Below are 13,641 nucleotides of genomic sequence, written 5' to 3'. Positions count from 1 at the left end.
ACGCTGCCAACCCTAGTGACATTGTAACAGAACAATCTTTTGCATTTAGCATTCAGAAAGCAACTTAAAACGTGGATATTTGACAAATAATCCTCCTCTCCTCTCTAAGCGCCTTGGGACCCTCTGGGTATGTAGTGCGCTGTATAAATTCTCTGACTTGACTTGACTTGACCCCACAACAAGAATATAAATCAAAGTTGAGGTCTGCCATCCGGACTCTGGCTAATTAAGTCCACTGGGCGCAGGTCCAGTGGTGAAACGGTTGGAGCATGGGGATGGATTTAAACACCTTGACTATGTGGGAAAAAGATAGAATGAAACGCAGAAACAAGAACTTTAAGAACTTGCATAGTGGTTCTATCATATCTTTAATGATATTGTTTTTCTTCATAACCATTATGACGTGTCTTGGTTGGAACCTCCACACTGTTTTTCCTCCAACACCACACACCTCTCATGCACCCAACAGCACTCAGGAACACACATATCATGACCTACCCCCTCATGAACAAGCCCATAGACTAGCCTTGCAAAACAATACCTTTATACAGATGTTACACTACACTCATCAGGCCAGCAATAGCACAAATTGCTGGATATGTGGCCGCCTCCCACCTCATCAGAAAAAGGGAGGGATGCCTCTTTTCCCCTTTCCATTTTCCTATAATGGGACTTGTGAAGCCTGGTTCGCCCTAATAACAGTTGACAATACTACCCCCACCTCCTGCCCTGACGGAAATAATTCATGCAAGAATGGGTGGCCTTGGGGGGACTTAAACAAGGTACTTAATGCTGCCTGTTACCCAAATAAGGATGTAAATCCTCAGGCGACAGGTACAGCCCTAGAAAGTGAAGAATACAAGCAAGGGAACATGACCATGTCCTACAAGATGTTAAATACCAAACCTAAAAAGAATGCTGGTCCCCCTTCCATCTCGGTCTCACCAGTAAAAGGACACCTGTGCATCCAGAAAAATGGCTCTGTTCCATTAGGGCACAGTGACTGTCATACCACTATAAGTTTTGAAGACAGAGGAAAGTCCTCATTTCTAGCATCTCGCCATACTTATTTCTTCTGTGGCCAAACGGCCTATGTGCAGCTGCCCTTGAACTGGGGGGGGACTTGCTATACAGCATTTCTGTTACCCCCTGTCTTTGTGGCCCCATCCACTTACCACCGAGACCTCCTGGTGCCCCATGTCAGACATAAAAGAACGATCGATACCTCCTTGGTTGACCAAACAGAAACCTCATGGGAACAGTATACAGATTTTAACAAAGGGTTCTTCTTCTTTGTTGGCCCTGTACAGAACAGCAAGCTTATACGCAGGTTGACAAGGACCTTAGAGGCTGTTGTAAACCAGACGGCGTCTGCCCTGGGGAGCTTAACCCAGGAGCAGTCCGCCATACGATTGGTTACTCTCCAAAATCGCCTTGTCCTTGACATCATCCTGGCTGACAGAGGCGGAGCCTGTAAAATTATAGGCTCTAGCTGCTGTATATTTATTCCTGATAATTCCCCATCTGTATACACGGCCATAACAAAATTACACAAGATAGCCGTAAGCTTACATCAAGAACCTGGCACTTGGACGTGGTCTGATTGGTTCTGGAAGATAATATCGTCCTGGGGATGGCAACTGCTGTCAGCAGCAGGTATAATATTCCTGATAATAACTGGATGCTGCCTTTGCATCCAATGTGGTCCTGCCCTGTGCGGTCTATGCGCTGCAAACTGCATTCCTAAACCACTTGTCCAGCAGAGAGAAAGGGAAAGAATTATGCTACAAGAATGTATAGATGATCTCATGCAAATTGAGATATAATGTAGGTACACTCTGGGGCAAGGAGGGAATGTGGAAATAAAATTGACAATTGTGCCCCATCATTTCCCTGTTTCTGCCTGACAGCCATTTTTTTATTCAGACAAGCACCCATTTTGTGTGACATCCATTTTGTCTTCAGACCCACAAGCAAGACACCCTGCCTCTGGCACCCCCGTTCATTGACCACACATTTCTGTGGTTCTGCCAATTTTGGGAACCAGCAGCAGATAGTTCCTGTTTTCTTAACTGTAAGACACCCTGCACCTGGCATCTTAGTTCATTGACCCCCCCTTCCTGTGCTTCAGCCAATTCCCAGAACCAGCAGACAGTTCCTGTCTTAAGAAATAGTTCCTGTCCTTGACTGCAAGCCAGAGAGCAGATGGTTCCTGTTTTACACAAGATGGTTCCTGTTCTTGACTCTAAGCCAGAGATAAACCCCCGAATCAGTAAGGGCCTTCAACTGAAAGAGAACACATTTCCACACATCACATGCCCTCTCACGAGACACAAGACACGCCCCTACCTTGACACATCTGTTGGAAATTACTGCTTGTCACTTCCCTTTTTCTTGTCACTTCTCTTTTCTTCTTTTGCCTATTGACTGAAAACTGTATAAATATTCTGATGTGTGAATAAAGCTGCAGACCACTCCTGTACCCGCTTGGTGCTGGAGCTCTCCCCTTAACTCGAGTTACTGGACCCTTTTTTTTTACTCGAGCACCACGGACTCCTCTCCTTGCTTTGACTGAAATTATGATTATTAAGTATAGAAATTCTGAGATGAGGTAATATTGAATTAATTTACCACAACAGGGAGCCCCACAGAGCTAATAGTGGATGCCAGTCCTGTAGGACTAGGGGAGATCCTTCTTCAACAAGGCCCTCAAAAGGTATGGGTACCCATTGCTTTTGCAAGCAAGGCACTAGCAGCAATCAAGACCAGATGTGCACAAATCAAAAGGGAAACACTGCCCATCAGGTGGTCGTACCAACATTTCAACATATACCTCTGCGGGCACAAGTTCTGTGCGGTCACTGATCACAAGCCACTGGTGCTGCTGTTCAGCGGAACAGCAAGGAATGCGCCTCCACAAATTGAACGGTGGGCAGAACAACTCCAGAATTATGATTTTGAAGTGGGCTACCATCCTGGAATCAATGACCTGGTGGACTACCTGTCTCGCCACCCCAAGGAAGTGGATCCCAGGAGTCAGCAAAAGGTCGATACAGGGGCTAAAGGGTTTAAGAAACTGATCACGGAATTAGTGTGTCTAAGAGCACTGTCTCTAACTGAGATAGTACAAGCCATCAAAGAAGATGACTGTCTATGTGCGGTTAAGGAGGCGCTGCGGGAACATCGCTGCAAGAATTTCCTAGACGGAGTGGGGAGATTGACTGATGAGGAAAGAGAGGCCAGGACAAGCCAATGGAAGTGCAGGGATGAGCTCAGCGAAAGTGTGGAAGGACTGGTGTTGCGAAGCCAACAAATTGTAATACCCCAGAGTCTATGGAGGAGAACGGCAGAGCTTGTCATTATTGACAGTTACTCCAAGTTTCCAGCTGTGGAAATAGTTTGATCAACGACCTTTGCCATGCTAGTGCTGCCAGATGAAATCCGAACAGACAACAGTCCACTGTTTAATGGCCAGGAATTTAGAGATTACCTTCACCATTTAAACACCAGACACCAGCGAGTGACCCCCCCCCCCCCCCCCAGTGGCCTTAAACTAATGGGGAGGTTGAAAGATTCATGTTAACCCTAAATAAAGCACTATAGACAAATGCCACACAGTACCACTGGGTGTTCGCCTAGTGAGCTGATGTTGAAGAGGCTGGTGAGAGACCCAGTTCCAGTGAGTGATAAGTGGGCACTGAGAGTTGTAGACGGTGAGGCTGTCCAGGCACAGAGAAAATGGAACAATGACAGGGCCAGCCCTAGCCGGAGGGCTCGCAAGGTAGAGATACCGCTGGGGGACTGGGTAATAGTGAAAGACAGGCACCCAGGGTGGAAATTTAGAACACCCTTTATGAGGGAGCCTTGGGAAGTAGTGAAAGTTAAAGGCACCATGATCACTGTCAAAAGGGGAGAGTGGTTGCACTCAAAGAATGCGGTCCGGAGGTAATAAAGGTGCAACAACGGCTCGTGGTTGATTGAACATACCCACTCAAGCGTGTCTGGGGGTGTGTCCTTGCAGCGGTTTGGATAGGCCCCAATCAGAGAGTGCACCCGAGTACACAGGGCGGCTTACAGCAATGAATTAGCTGTCTTGCACCCATGTAAATCACATACATTGTTCTCCTCCCTCATCACACCCCCTGCCTCTGTTTTTTCCAGCTGGCTAAAGCACATTTTCTCTCTGCCTTAAGTGTTTTGCCTGTAGTGGTTTGTCCTCAGAGACCAGTGGGGATGCCCTCAAGTAAATGCGAGACACAAGCATGAAGGGTCAGAAATAAGTACTCCCAGGGCTGGTGAAAAGTGTGTGCTGCGTGGTACCATCATTAATTTGATTTGAGAATATCACTCTGAGAAAAGTGCAAGGCAAACTTTCTAAGAAACCAACGAAATGAACTTAATTTAAAGGAAATGTGCTTAATGCCACAATGCATATTAAACGCAGACCCTTCTACGTGTCAGCTATCTCACTAGTTGCCTCCCTCTTACCTCCCTCATAGTTTGTTCCATTTAAAAGGAAGGACTTGGAGCGTTTTTCAAGAGAGCAACTTACATTATACAGGGACACATTTATTTTTACAAGCATGGGGGGAATTAACAGATTTTTTAAAATGTGTTACCTCGCACTACATATAGGTGCACCTGCATGCCATTTTCTCGCCTCCCTAGTGCTCTTCTCACATCGTTGCTTTCAAACACCTATCTGTCAAGAACTAGCACCCCCATTACTGTGTAGTAATTTAGAGGGCCTGAATACACTACACTGCACCTCTATTCTTGGAAAAAAAGCAGGAGCCCCTTATATTGTGTTATCCCTCATCATCTTGTGGCAATGCTGACATGGTGGTATCCTACTAAAAGATTAAATAAGGGCCAGATGTAGGTGGCCCAATACCGGTCGGTAACGGCCGAATTCGGCCGTTACTGACCGGTATTAGGGTGGTCTAATGTAGGGGGCCTATATTTTACCGATTCTGTAAATTTACCGAATCAGTAAATTTACCGAATCGGTAAAATACAGAATCCGTATATTTACCGATTCGGTAAATCCAGATGTAGCTGGCACTTCAAAGAGTGCCACAGGCCCTTTAGGAGTCGGTATTTACCACCCAATCCTATTGGGTGGTAAAATACCGAATTCAGGTGTACATGCACATCTGTGCATGTACACCTGTGCCATGTGACACACAGACATGCCCTTAGGGCATGTACATGTGCCACATGGCACACAAGCCTGGAATTGGGGTGCTACAGGGTGTCAAAGTGACACCCCGTTCCCCCTTGCAGGATTCGGTATTTACCGATTCGGTAAATACCGAATCGGTATTTCCCATTGATTCCTATGGGCTTCAAGGCCCATAGGAATCAATGGGAAATACCGATTCGGTATTTACCGAATCAGTAAATACTGAATCTTACAGATTCGGTAATTGTAAAATAAAAATTACCTACATCTGCCTCCTTCCTATTTACGTACTCTTAAATACCGAATCGGCAAAATTCGGTATTTAAGAGTAGGTAAATCGGAATTACCTACATCTAGCCCTTTGGCCGTTACCGACCGGTATTAGGCTATTGAGATGTAGGTGGCTACATTTCAAATTCGGTAATTTACCGAATCAGTAATTTAAGGAATTGGTAATACTGAATGGCTTCCCATTCATTCCTATAGGCCTCCAGGCCCATAGGAATGAATGGGAATTACCGAATCGGTAATACTGAATATTACCGATTCGGTAAAATTTACCGAATACTTACCTACATACCATTTACCGATTCTGAAATACCGAATCGGTAAAATTCGGTATTTTAGAATCAGTAAATGGAACTTACCTACATCTGGCCCACAGTGTTTCTGCTGGTATCACCTTGCTACATTCAATAAAAGCCCCCCAACAATGCATACATTCATCTGTGCATATTGTGCACGTGGCTGTTAGTGGGAAGGGAAGGGTCCAAGTGTTTGTGTAATTAAAGGGCTGGCGCATCCATAGGAAGTGCCAAATTACAAGCAAAGTACCAAATAACAGCGTTTAAAAAACAGGGAGTGCTCCAGAGGCAAACTTATTTTTCGGAATCTTTGAAATTGCTTACTCTTTTCCCGTACGTGATATTCTGCAAAGGAGTTGTAAACCTTCTTCTTCCTACCCCTCTGGCCACCTTCTGTAGCACATATCAATTTCCTCCTGCCTTCTCCAGTTTCCTCAATCCATCGGGGAATTACTGCAAAATTCCACCTCTGGCCAGTCATGCAATATTTGACTCAAAACTTTTTACAATGTTTTGTGGTAATAGATCGTACGCTCTTCAAATATTTTATGTTGAACAAGTCCCTTAAAGATGATGACACAGGGTTAGAATGGGAACAGACACAGGCCGGGAAATAACAACAAAAACTGGCCCCCATTTGTGAATTGTAACTTTTTGCTCACATCTAGCTGTAAGTCAATGTTTCCAATGCACGGTAAAAGCTAACAAGAGAAGGATTTTTATTGTCATGTACTATGATGTGTCATCCACGACCCTTGCCTGACGCAGCTGGTTCTTTCATGAGGAACATTATCATGCGACAAATGTATGTTGGCATTATATGTTTGGGAACAGAATAACGTACTTGTGATTGGGCCACAGCTGCAGGACTACACACTGCATGCACGCTAGCACTTGTAGGCTTGCAGCTGCTCACGTTCTCTGCCAACTTTTTGGGTTTGTCCTCTCTGGTCGTTCCCTCTTATATTCTCCGTCTCATTGTCTGTCACTTTCTCAAGTCTACTCCTAGTCAGACACTGGCTGTAGCACGAGAACTTTTGGCTCTCAAGGCAAAATGGTATTTTGATGTACGGCTCTCCCTTTCCGTTTGTTAAAAGGCCGTTTGACGTTTGTTGCAGTCCTGCATCAGTGGTGGCCACTTAACTTGTTGCCGTGAGACCCCCTCCCAGCCTTCTTACAGGTTGATGGTGTGCCCCTTACTGCTTGCGCACTCCTTCCGTGGCTTGTTAAATATGTCTCTGCATATAACAAAATTCCTCTCCTCAGCACTTCACCTAATCTCCCGATGGCTGTACACATTTATTATATATGGGACGTCTCCCTCTCGCAGGTTGCGGTTTTCCAATGCCAACCACCATTGCACACATCCTCTCCACCCCCCAAATCGCACACATATAGAAACACTTTTAGGTCAAACTGCTGTCCAGCGAAGCCTCTATTGTTAGCGACTTGCTCTGGAAGTGGGACAGGGGATGGGCACGCGGAGGGCCGTCGGCGATTTCAGCATGTGTGCGCGCTTGTACAGCCACACGCCGTGCACATATCCTGTCCCGTTTCTAAGGCAAGTCAGCCTCCTGCAATCTCTCAGCCTCCTGCAAACTCTCTCTCGCGCGGGCGCACACACACTCGCGTGCACATGCACATGTACACACACACACACAGACACACACACACACACCCTCTTACCTCACCGGGCTCTTATCGCTGCGCTGGTGTCATCTCTGCATCACCTGGCACACGCAGGGCTTCCTTCACTCATGGGAGCCCCGCACGTGCATCGGCAGCCCTCCTTACGTTTGCAGCCACCGCGGGGCTCTCTTTCAGGCATGGGAGCTCGCGTCACCACTGCTCCTCTCGGCCATGGGCTCAGGCTTCCCGCAGAAGGCGGAAGTCCCGCCCCACAACAGGCGTGATGCTGCCGAACTTCCGCTTTTCAGACCGGCTCTTGTTTATTTTACTACCTAACACAGAGCCCCCATGACCACCTAAAGCGATCCACCGAGATTCCATTGGTTGCTATTTGTCAATTGCGGTGAATGTTAACTTACAAGTCCATCTAGTCGGATGGCCGTCCGGTTCAGTTTAAGTGAAGGCCCAGGGTCCACCTTCCTAGCAGAGCACCAAGGACATCGGAGAGAGGCCAGTTAAAGATGCAAGCTCTATTTTCAGTCTGATTAAAACGTGAACATTTGGAATTCCCAGGCGCTAGGCTGAGGTGTTTGAGGGCAGGTCTGAAATCTCATTTGAGGGGTGTCGATGAAGCAGTTTTCGCCTCTCCTTTAGGCTCTGAAAGGACTGCGACCCCCCCATAAAATACTATGAAGTGGGTGTGCAAAGTAACTCATGCGTGCGGGTAGGGACCCACCCCCCGAGGTTCTCACGGTCATCCTGGCATCTCCAAACACTTGCAGCCCGCTTTGTTTGCAGTGAGGAAGGAGGTGTACGCAGTATCGATTGTGGCAGGGGTCTCGACGCAGGGCCCCCTGTGAACCTTCAGGGCCATAAATCTACTCACTGGGGCATTTTATTTCCTGAAAAGTTCTCCCCCAAGTGTGATTGCTGTGGCAACCCGAGCCCAACGCCTGAGCCGAAAAGTAAATCAACCCCCCCCTGTTTGTGTACGCCCATCCATAAAGCTGCGAAGTGGAGCCCCCTCCTGCTAAAGAGCTGTACAATTAGTAATGCGTTTAATTGCACTGCTCACCGAAACTCATTTATGGGGTCGCTTTTAGGGTGATTGTCTTTCCCTTTGTCAGCCTTCAAAGTGCTAATGGGATGTGCCACGGGTAAAGTTCCTTTGTCACTTCCACTGTTCATCAGCACCCCCTACGTTGCGTGACTGCTCCTGGAAATGCAGGCAAGACAGTTTAACCCCTTCCTAGCAGCTTACCATAGACGCCTAGTTTAGATTATGTTTTATTATCCTGCGGAAAAGCTTTCTTATAACAATGGCTGGGTGTTTATGTTGTTCTATGCCTTATGTTCCATGACTTCATTTATTATTAAATTACCTGAATTCTTGCACGTACACTCAATAGTGAATTTATTTTCTCCTGCTCTAGGTCTGACTAGTTAAAACATTAAATCTAATCTTGGCCTTTTGGGCCCTGGAGCCTCATTGAGACGCGTCGTTCTCGTGTGAATTTTTGTGTTGGTTATCTATTGCATTTTATGTTCACAACACTATTTGGGTAAGTTTTTTATTGAAACCAGCGTAATGTATTTCTGCAGTGTTCGGCTAACCCGTTTATTACATTTTTGCTGTTATTTCAACTCAAAATATTGAGTGTATAGCACACACCACAAACCCAGGTGTTGCCTTAGGTAGAAAGTGCAAGATACCTTGGTGGGTTAAACGCTCGCTGCTGACATCTGCTGCAGCCTACACGTCTTAAGTTTGCATCTTAATTTGGTCAGTTAGCCCATCCGTCCAAATGAAATATTCGATTGGGTAATAGTAACACCAGTTATTTATATTGCTTCAAGGGGATCAGTGTGTAGTTCAGAGTGCTATATAAAAGTTATTGACGCTGTCTTTCAATGTGCACCCAATCTGACCTTTGTTTCCTGTTTTCCTTGCTCATAGATAACGTTCCATCGTCACCCTCACCCTCACACCCCCTTACCTTCACACCCTCACCCCCCCTCACCATCACACCCTCACCCTCACTCCCCCTCACCCTCACTCACCCTCACCCTCACACCCCCTCACCCTCACACCCCCTCACCCTCACACACCCTCACACCCCTCACCCTCACACCCCCTCACCCTCACACCCCCTCACCCTCACACCCCCTCACCCCCTCACCCTCACACCCCCTCACACACCCTCACTCACCCTCATACCCTCACAACCCTCACCCTCACACACCCTCACCCTCACACCCCCTCACACCCTCACACTCACCAGCATAGCATAACAAAACATAGCATAGCATAACAAAAAAAGCATACAATAGTGTAGCATGGGGTTAAGGATAGGCTGGAAGCTTTTTCTAGTTAAAGAAGGTTTTATTCTCAATAGAGCTTTTCTGCTACGAGAGGTCAGTCTCTCCCTCGCAAATTCCGCCCGGTCCATGGTTGCGGCTCTGTTCCTCAACCGGGATGGTATCGCCTTCGTCGTCTGCCCGTTCACCGGTAGGGGTCTTCTGATTCCCAGCTTTAGCTCGGCCCCGAAAAGAAAACCAACAGAGGGAGGCCGTCAGTCACGTTGTCAGTTTAAACGTTACCCACAAGTGTCCCGGTGGTTGTGGGGGGGGGGTCACCAGTGCTATATAGGCATATACAGTGCTCTGGGAGAGTGAGGAACAAGTGTGTGGGGAAGGAGGGGTTATAAGGATGCGGGAAAGGCAAGGCAGGGATATTTACAGATTTACATTCCTCCCTTCCTCCCGACCCAGGCTGCCCAACGCCGCAGTACCTGTGACAGCCAAACTCCTCCCTCAGAAGTGTGGCACGGAGGTTCACCGGGTCGTTGGCCTCCTGGCACTCCACCACGGGCTGCTCTCCCATCTTCTCCGCACTCCTCACTTCCTCCCTTCAGCTCTCCGACTTCTCTGCTCTCACTCCCGACTTCCTTACTCCACTCCGCTTCCTCCTAGGTGTTGCCGCACACAGAATAGAGGGCTTCCGGGTACTTGACCAGTCCGGGCACTCTGTCGTCACGTGGGGGCGTGGTCTCGTCTTCGATGTATGCCCAGTTAAAGGCGCCCTCCTCCTTTTCTTCTTCTGTGTCGGATAGCAGCGGACAGCTGCTCCAGTTCGTCTGAGGGGAAGGAGGTGATTTAGAGTCAGCGACCCATCAGTCGATAGGTGATACATCCGTTACCACCTCCCCGCTACAAATAGAAAAACATAGCATAACAAAACAAAGCATAGGATAGCTAAACAAAACATAGCACAACAAAACAAAACATAGCATAGTAAAACACAACAAAGCATAGCATAGCATAACAAAACACAAAAAAACATAGCATAGCATTACAAAACAAAGCATAGGATTGCAAAACTAAACGTAGCATAGCATAACAAAACAAAGCATAGGATAGCAAAACATAGCATAACAAAGCATAGCATAACATAACAAAACATAGCATAACAAAACGCAACAACACATAGCATAGCAAAACATAGCATAGCATACCAAACACAACAAAACATAGCATAGCATAACAAAACATAGCATAGCACAACAAAGCATAGCATAATAAAACACAACAAAACATAGCATATCATAACAAAGCATAGCATAGCAAAACATAGCATAACAAAACATAGCATAGCATAACAAAACACAGCATAGCCTAACAAATCAAAACATAGGATAGCATAACAAAACAAAACATAGGATAGCAAAACAAAACATAGCATAGCATACAGCATCACCAAGCACCACCACAGCATCACTCAGGGGCACCACAACATCACTATGCGCTACCACAACATCACTGAACGCCACAGCATCACTCGTTCGCCATCACAACATCACTCAGCGCCACCACAGCATCAATCTGTGCAACCATTCAACAACAACTAGTTCAAATATGTTCTCTCAATGTTTCAAGCTTTATTACAAATGTAACAAAAAGATGTTAATATTTCGCTTCTGTTCTTGGATTTTTGTCACAATAAAATACACTGAACATAATCTTCACAAAAGTTATTTACAAAAGTTTAAGCTATTGCCATTATAAATTAAAATAACTTTTATTTAAGTATTAATTATTTAAAAAAATTAAAAGCCATTGTTATTTGTAATATCAATACATGTAAGTCACGTAAATACAACACATATTGCATTACAAATGCTATAGGTGTCATATGTGCGAAAATCATAACTATTGGCATTGTAAATAACAAAGCTATTAATATCGCTATTTTCAAAAACAAAACATAAATAAAAGATGTGTTATTTACAATACCAATAGCTCAAACGTTCCTAATGTGAAACCCATTGCAATCCTGGGATTCGGGGCAAATCATGTAATCTCTCTGTGCCAGAAACTGACCCTGTGAATTGAAACAGGGGCTCAGGGACGTTTAAGTTAGCCAAAAGTAAAATAAACTATCAGGCTCCCTAAAGAAACCGCTTGACATTTGACCTCTGTCTTTGAATGCACAGCAAATGTTCCAGAAATCGAGTTTGTGGAAGAATACATTAAACACAGTTTAGGCAACGGAAGGGATGAACTGAACCTGGAGAGCCAAAGGTAAATAAAACCAGGAAATTGAAAAACAGAAAAGGTAAGTTACAAACCACAAAGCCAATGATAATCAAGGGGAGGAATAAATACCTAGGTCAACATTCTGATAGACCCCAGGATGTCACAGGAGGAAGTGGGGCGAGGATGCACCCCACACCGGACGCACAGCTTTAGGTGTAACATACTGATGCCAAAAGTAGTTCAAGTTCATCAATTTTTATTTTCTTTGAAGTTATTCCATCCATTACGTTGTTCATGGTTTATCAGTCACATGTTGGACAAACTATGTTCACATTTAAACACCTTAATGCTAAAGACATGCCATAACGAGCCTTGTTCTGTAGCCTGGAATGTTACATAGATATTCTTCGATTAGATCATTTCCGTCACCCAATGCATTTCGTGCCTTTCTTTGCACTTCGTCAGGGGTTCACTACAATTATTAAAAAACATGACTGTTGAGTTATATCTCAAAATGACTATGTTTTATCAAATTATACAACAAATAGACCTCGTGTCAGATGAACAGGTTTGTAACTTAAAGCTCATAATCAACGTTTTGCCCGCTGAAATTCATGTTAATAAATAACATTTTCTAAATGCTCCATCGTTCACTTTGCACTCCTTTCCAGTCAGTCCCCAAAATACTTTCAAACTTTACCGATCCTTAAAACATTTTCAACCCGGTAACTACCCTTTTTCTCCTCAGTTGCTTGTTTCAAATCTAATCCCATAAACCCGTACCTCGAGTGTTCTGGTGACTGCTTCCTCTCATTTCCAAAGTCGTACTAAATGTTAACCTTCCACTTAATTATAACCACCTGTGTTATATGCCTGCCTCCTCGTGCCTTTCCAGATCATCCTCCCTTATTCGTTGAACTACCAAGCCCATAATTCACTATTATTGTTCTTTGCAAAAGCTGGTGTGGAACATATAATCGTTTTCGATTTTCCATCTTAAATTGACACATTTAGTTTGCACTTTTCAATTTTATACCACCGATACACATTTCATCCATGTTATGTTTCCCTACTACAGAAAGGTAAAAAAGCGCCCATTATTGTGAACAAATCAACAAAAAGTTCCCCGCCCTCCCATAGGTGTAATTTCAAACGTTGATCATCCCAAAATCCAATCGTACTTGGTTGAGCTGTGTTGCATTTAAAAAGATAAACATGTCCTAGTTAAACATAACCTTGGAAATGAGAGGAAGCAGTCACCAGAACACTCGAGGTACGGGTTTATGGGATTAAATTTGAAACAAGCAACTGAGGAGAAAAAGGGTAGTTACCGGGTTGAAAATGTTTTAAGGATCGGTAAAGTTTGAAAGTATTTTGGGGACTGACTGGAAAGGAGTGCAAAGTGAACGATGGAGCATTTAGAAAATGTTATTTATTAACATGAATTTCAGCGGGCAAAACGTTGATTATGAGCTTTAAGTTACAAACCTGTTCATCTGACACGAGGTCTATTTGTTGTATAATTTGATAAAACATAGTCATTTTGAGATATAACTCAACAGTCATGTTTTTTAATAATTGTAGTGAACCCCTGACGAAGTGCAAAGAAAGGCACGAAATGCATTGGGTGACGGAAATGATCTAATCGAAGAATATCTATGTAACATTCCAGGCTACAGAACAAGGCTCGTTATGGCATGTCTTTAG

The 13,641-nt window shown here is 44.9% G+C and overlaps 1 protein-coding gene across 1 annotated transcript; it reads left to right on the top strand.

The window, feature by feature from the left end:
- The first annotated feature begins 398 nt into the window (after positions 1 to 398).
- Positions 399 to 3,403, top strand: LOC147665681 (uncharacterized). Its single transcript, XM_086949599.1, has 2 exons — positions 399 to 1,656; positions 2,640 to 3,403. Exons 1-2 carry the CDS (start codon positions 399 to 401, stop codon positions 3,401 to 3,403), a joined length of 2,022 nt encoding a protein of 673 aa, XP_086805725.1.
- The last annotated feature ends 10,238 nt before the right edge of the window (positions 3,404 to 13,641 follow it).

The sequence above is a fragment of the Lissotriton vulgaris genome, unplaced genomic scaffold (assembly GCF_964263255.1).
Source record: "Lissotriton vulgaris unplaced genomic scaffold, aLisVul1.2 SCAFFOLD_1119, whole genome shotgun sequence".
NCBI classification, from domain to species: Eukaryota; Metazoa; Chordata; class Amphibia; order Caudata; family Salamandridae; genus Lissotriton; species Lissotriton vulgaris.
The sequence above is the reverse complement of the archived record's forward strand: the minus strand, read 5'-3'. Positions and strand labels throughout refer to the sequence as shown.

Coding starts and splice junctions, on each gene's coding strand:
- LOC147665681 (XM_086949599.1), top strand. CDS start 399: ATGACGTGTCTTGGTTGGAACCTCCACACTGTTTTTCCTCCAACACCA. Junction 1,657..2,639: donor GCAACTGCTGTCAGCAGCAG/GTATAATATTCC, acceptor TTACCACAACAG/GGAGCCCCACAGAGCTAATA.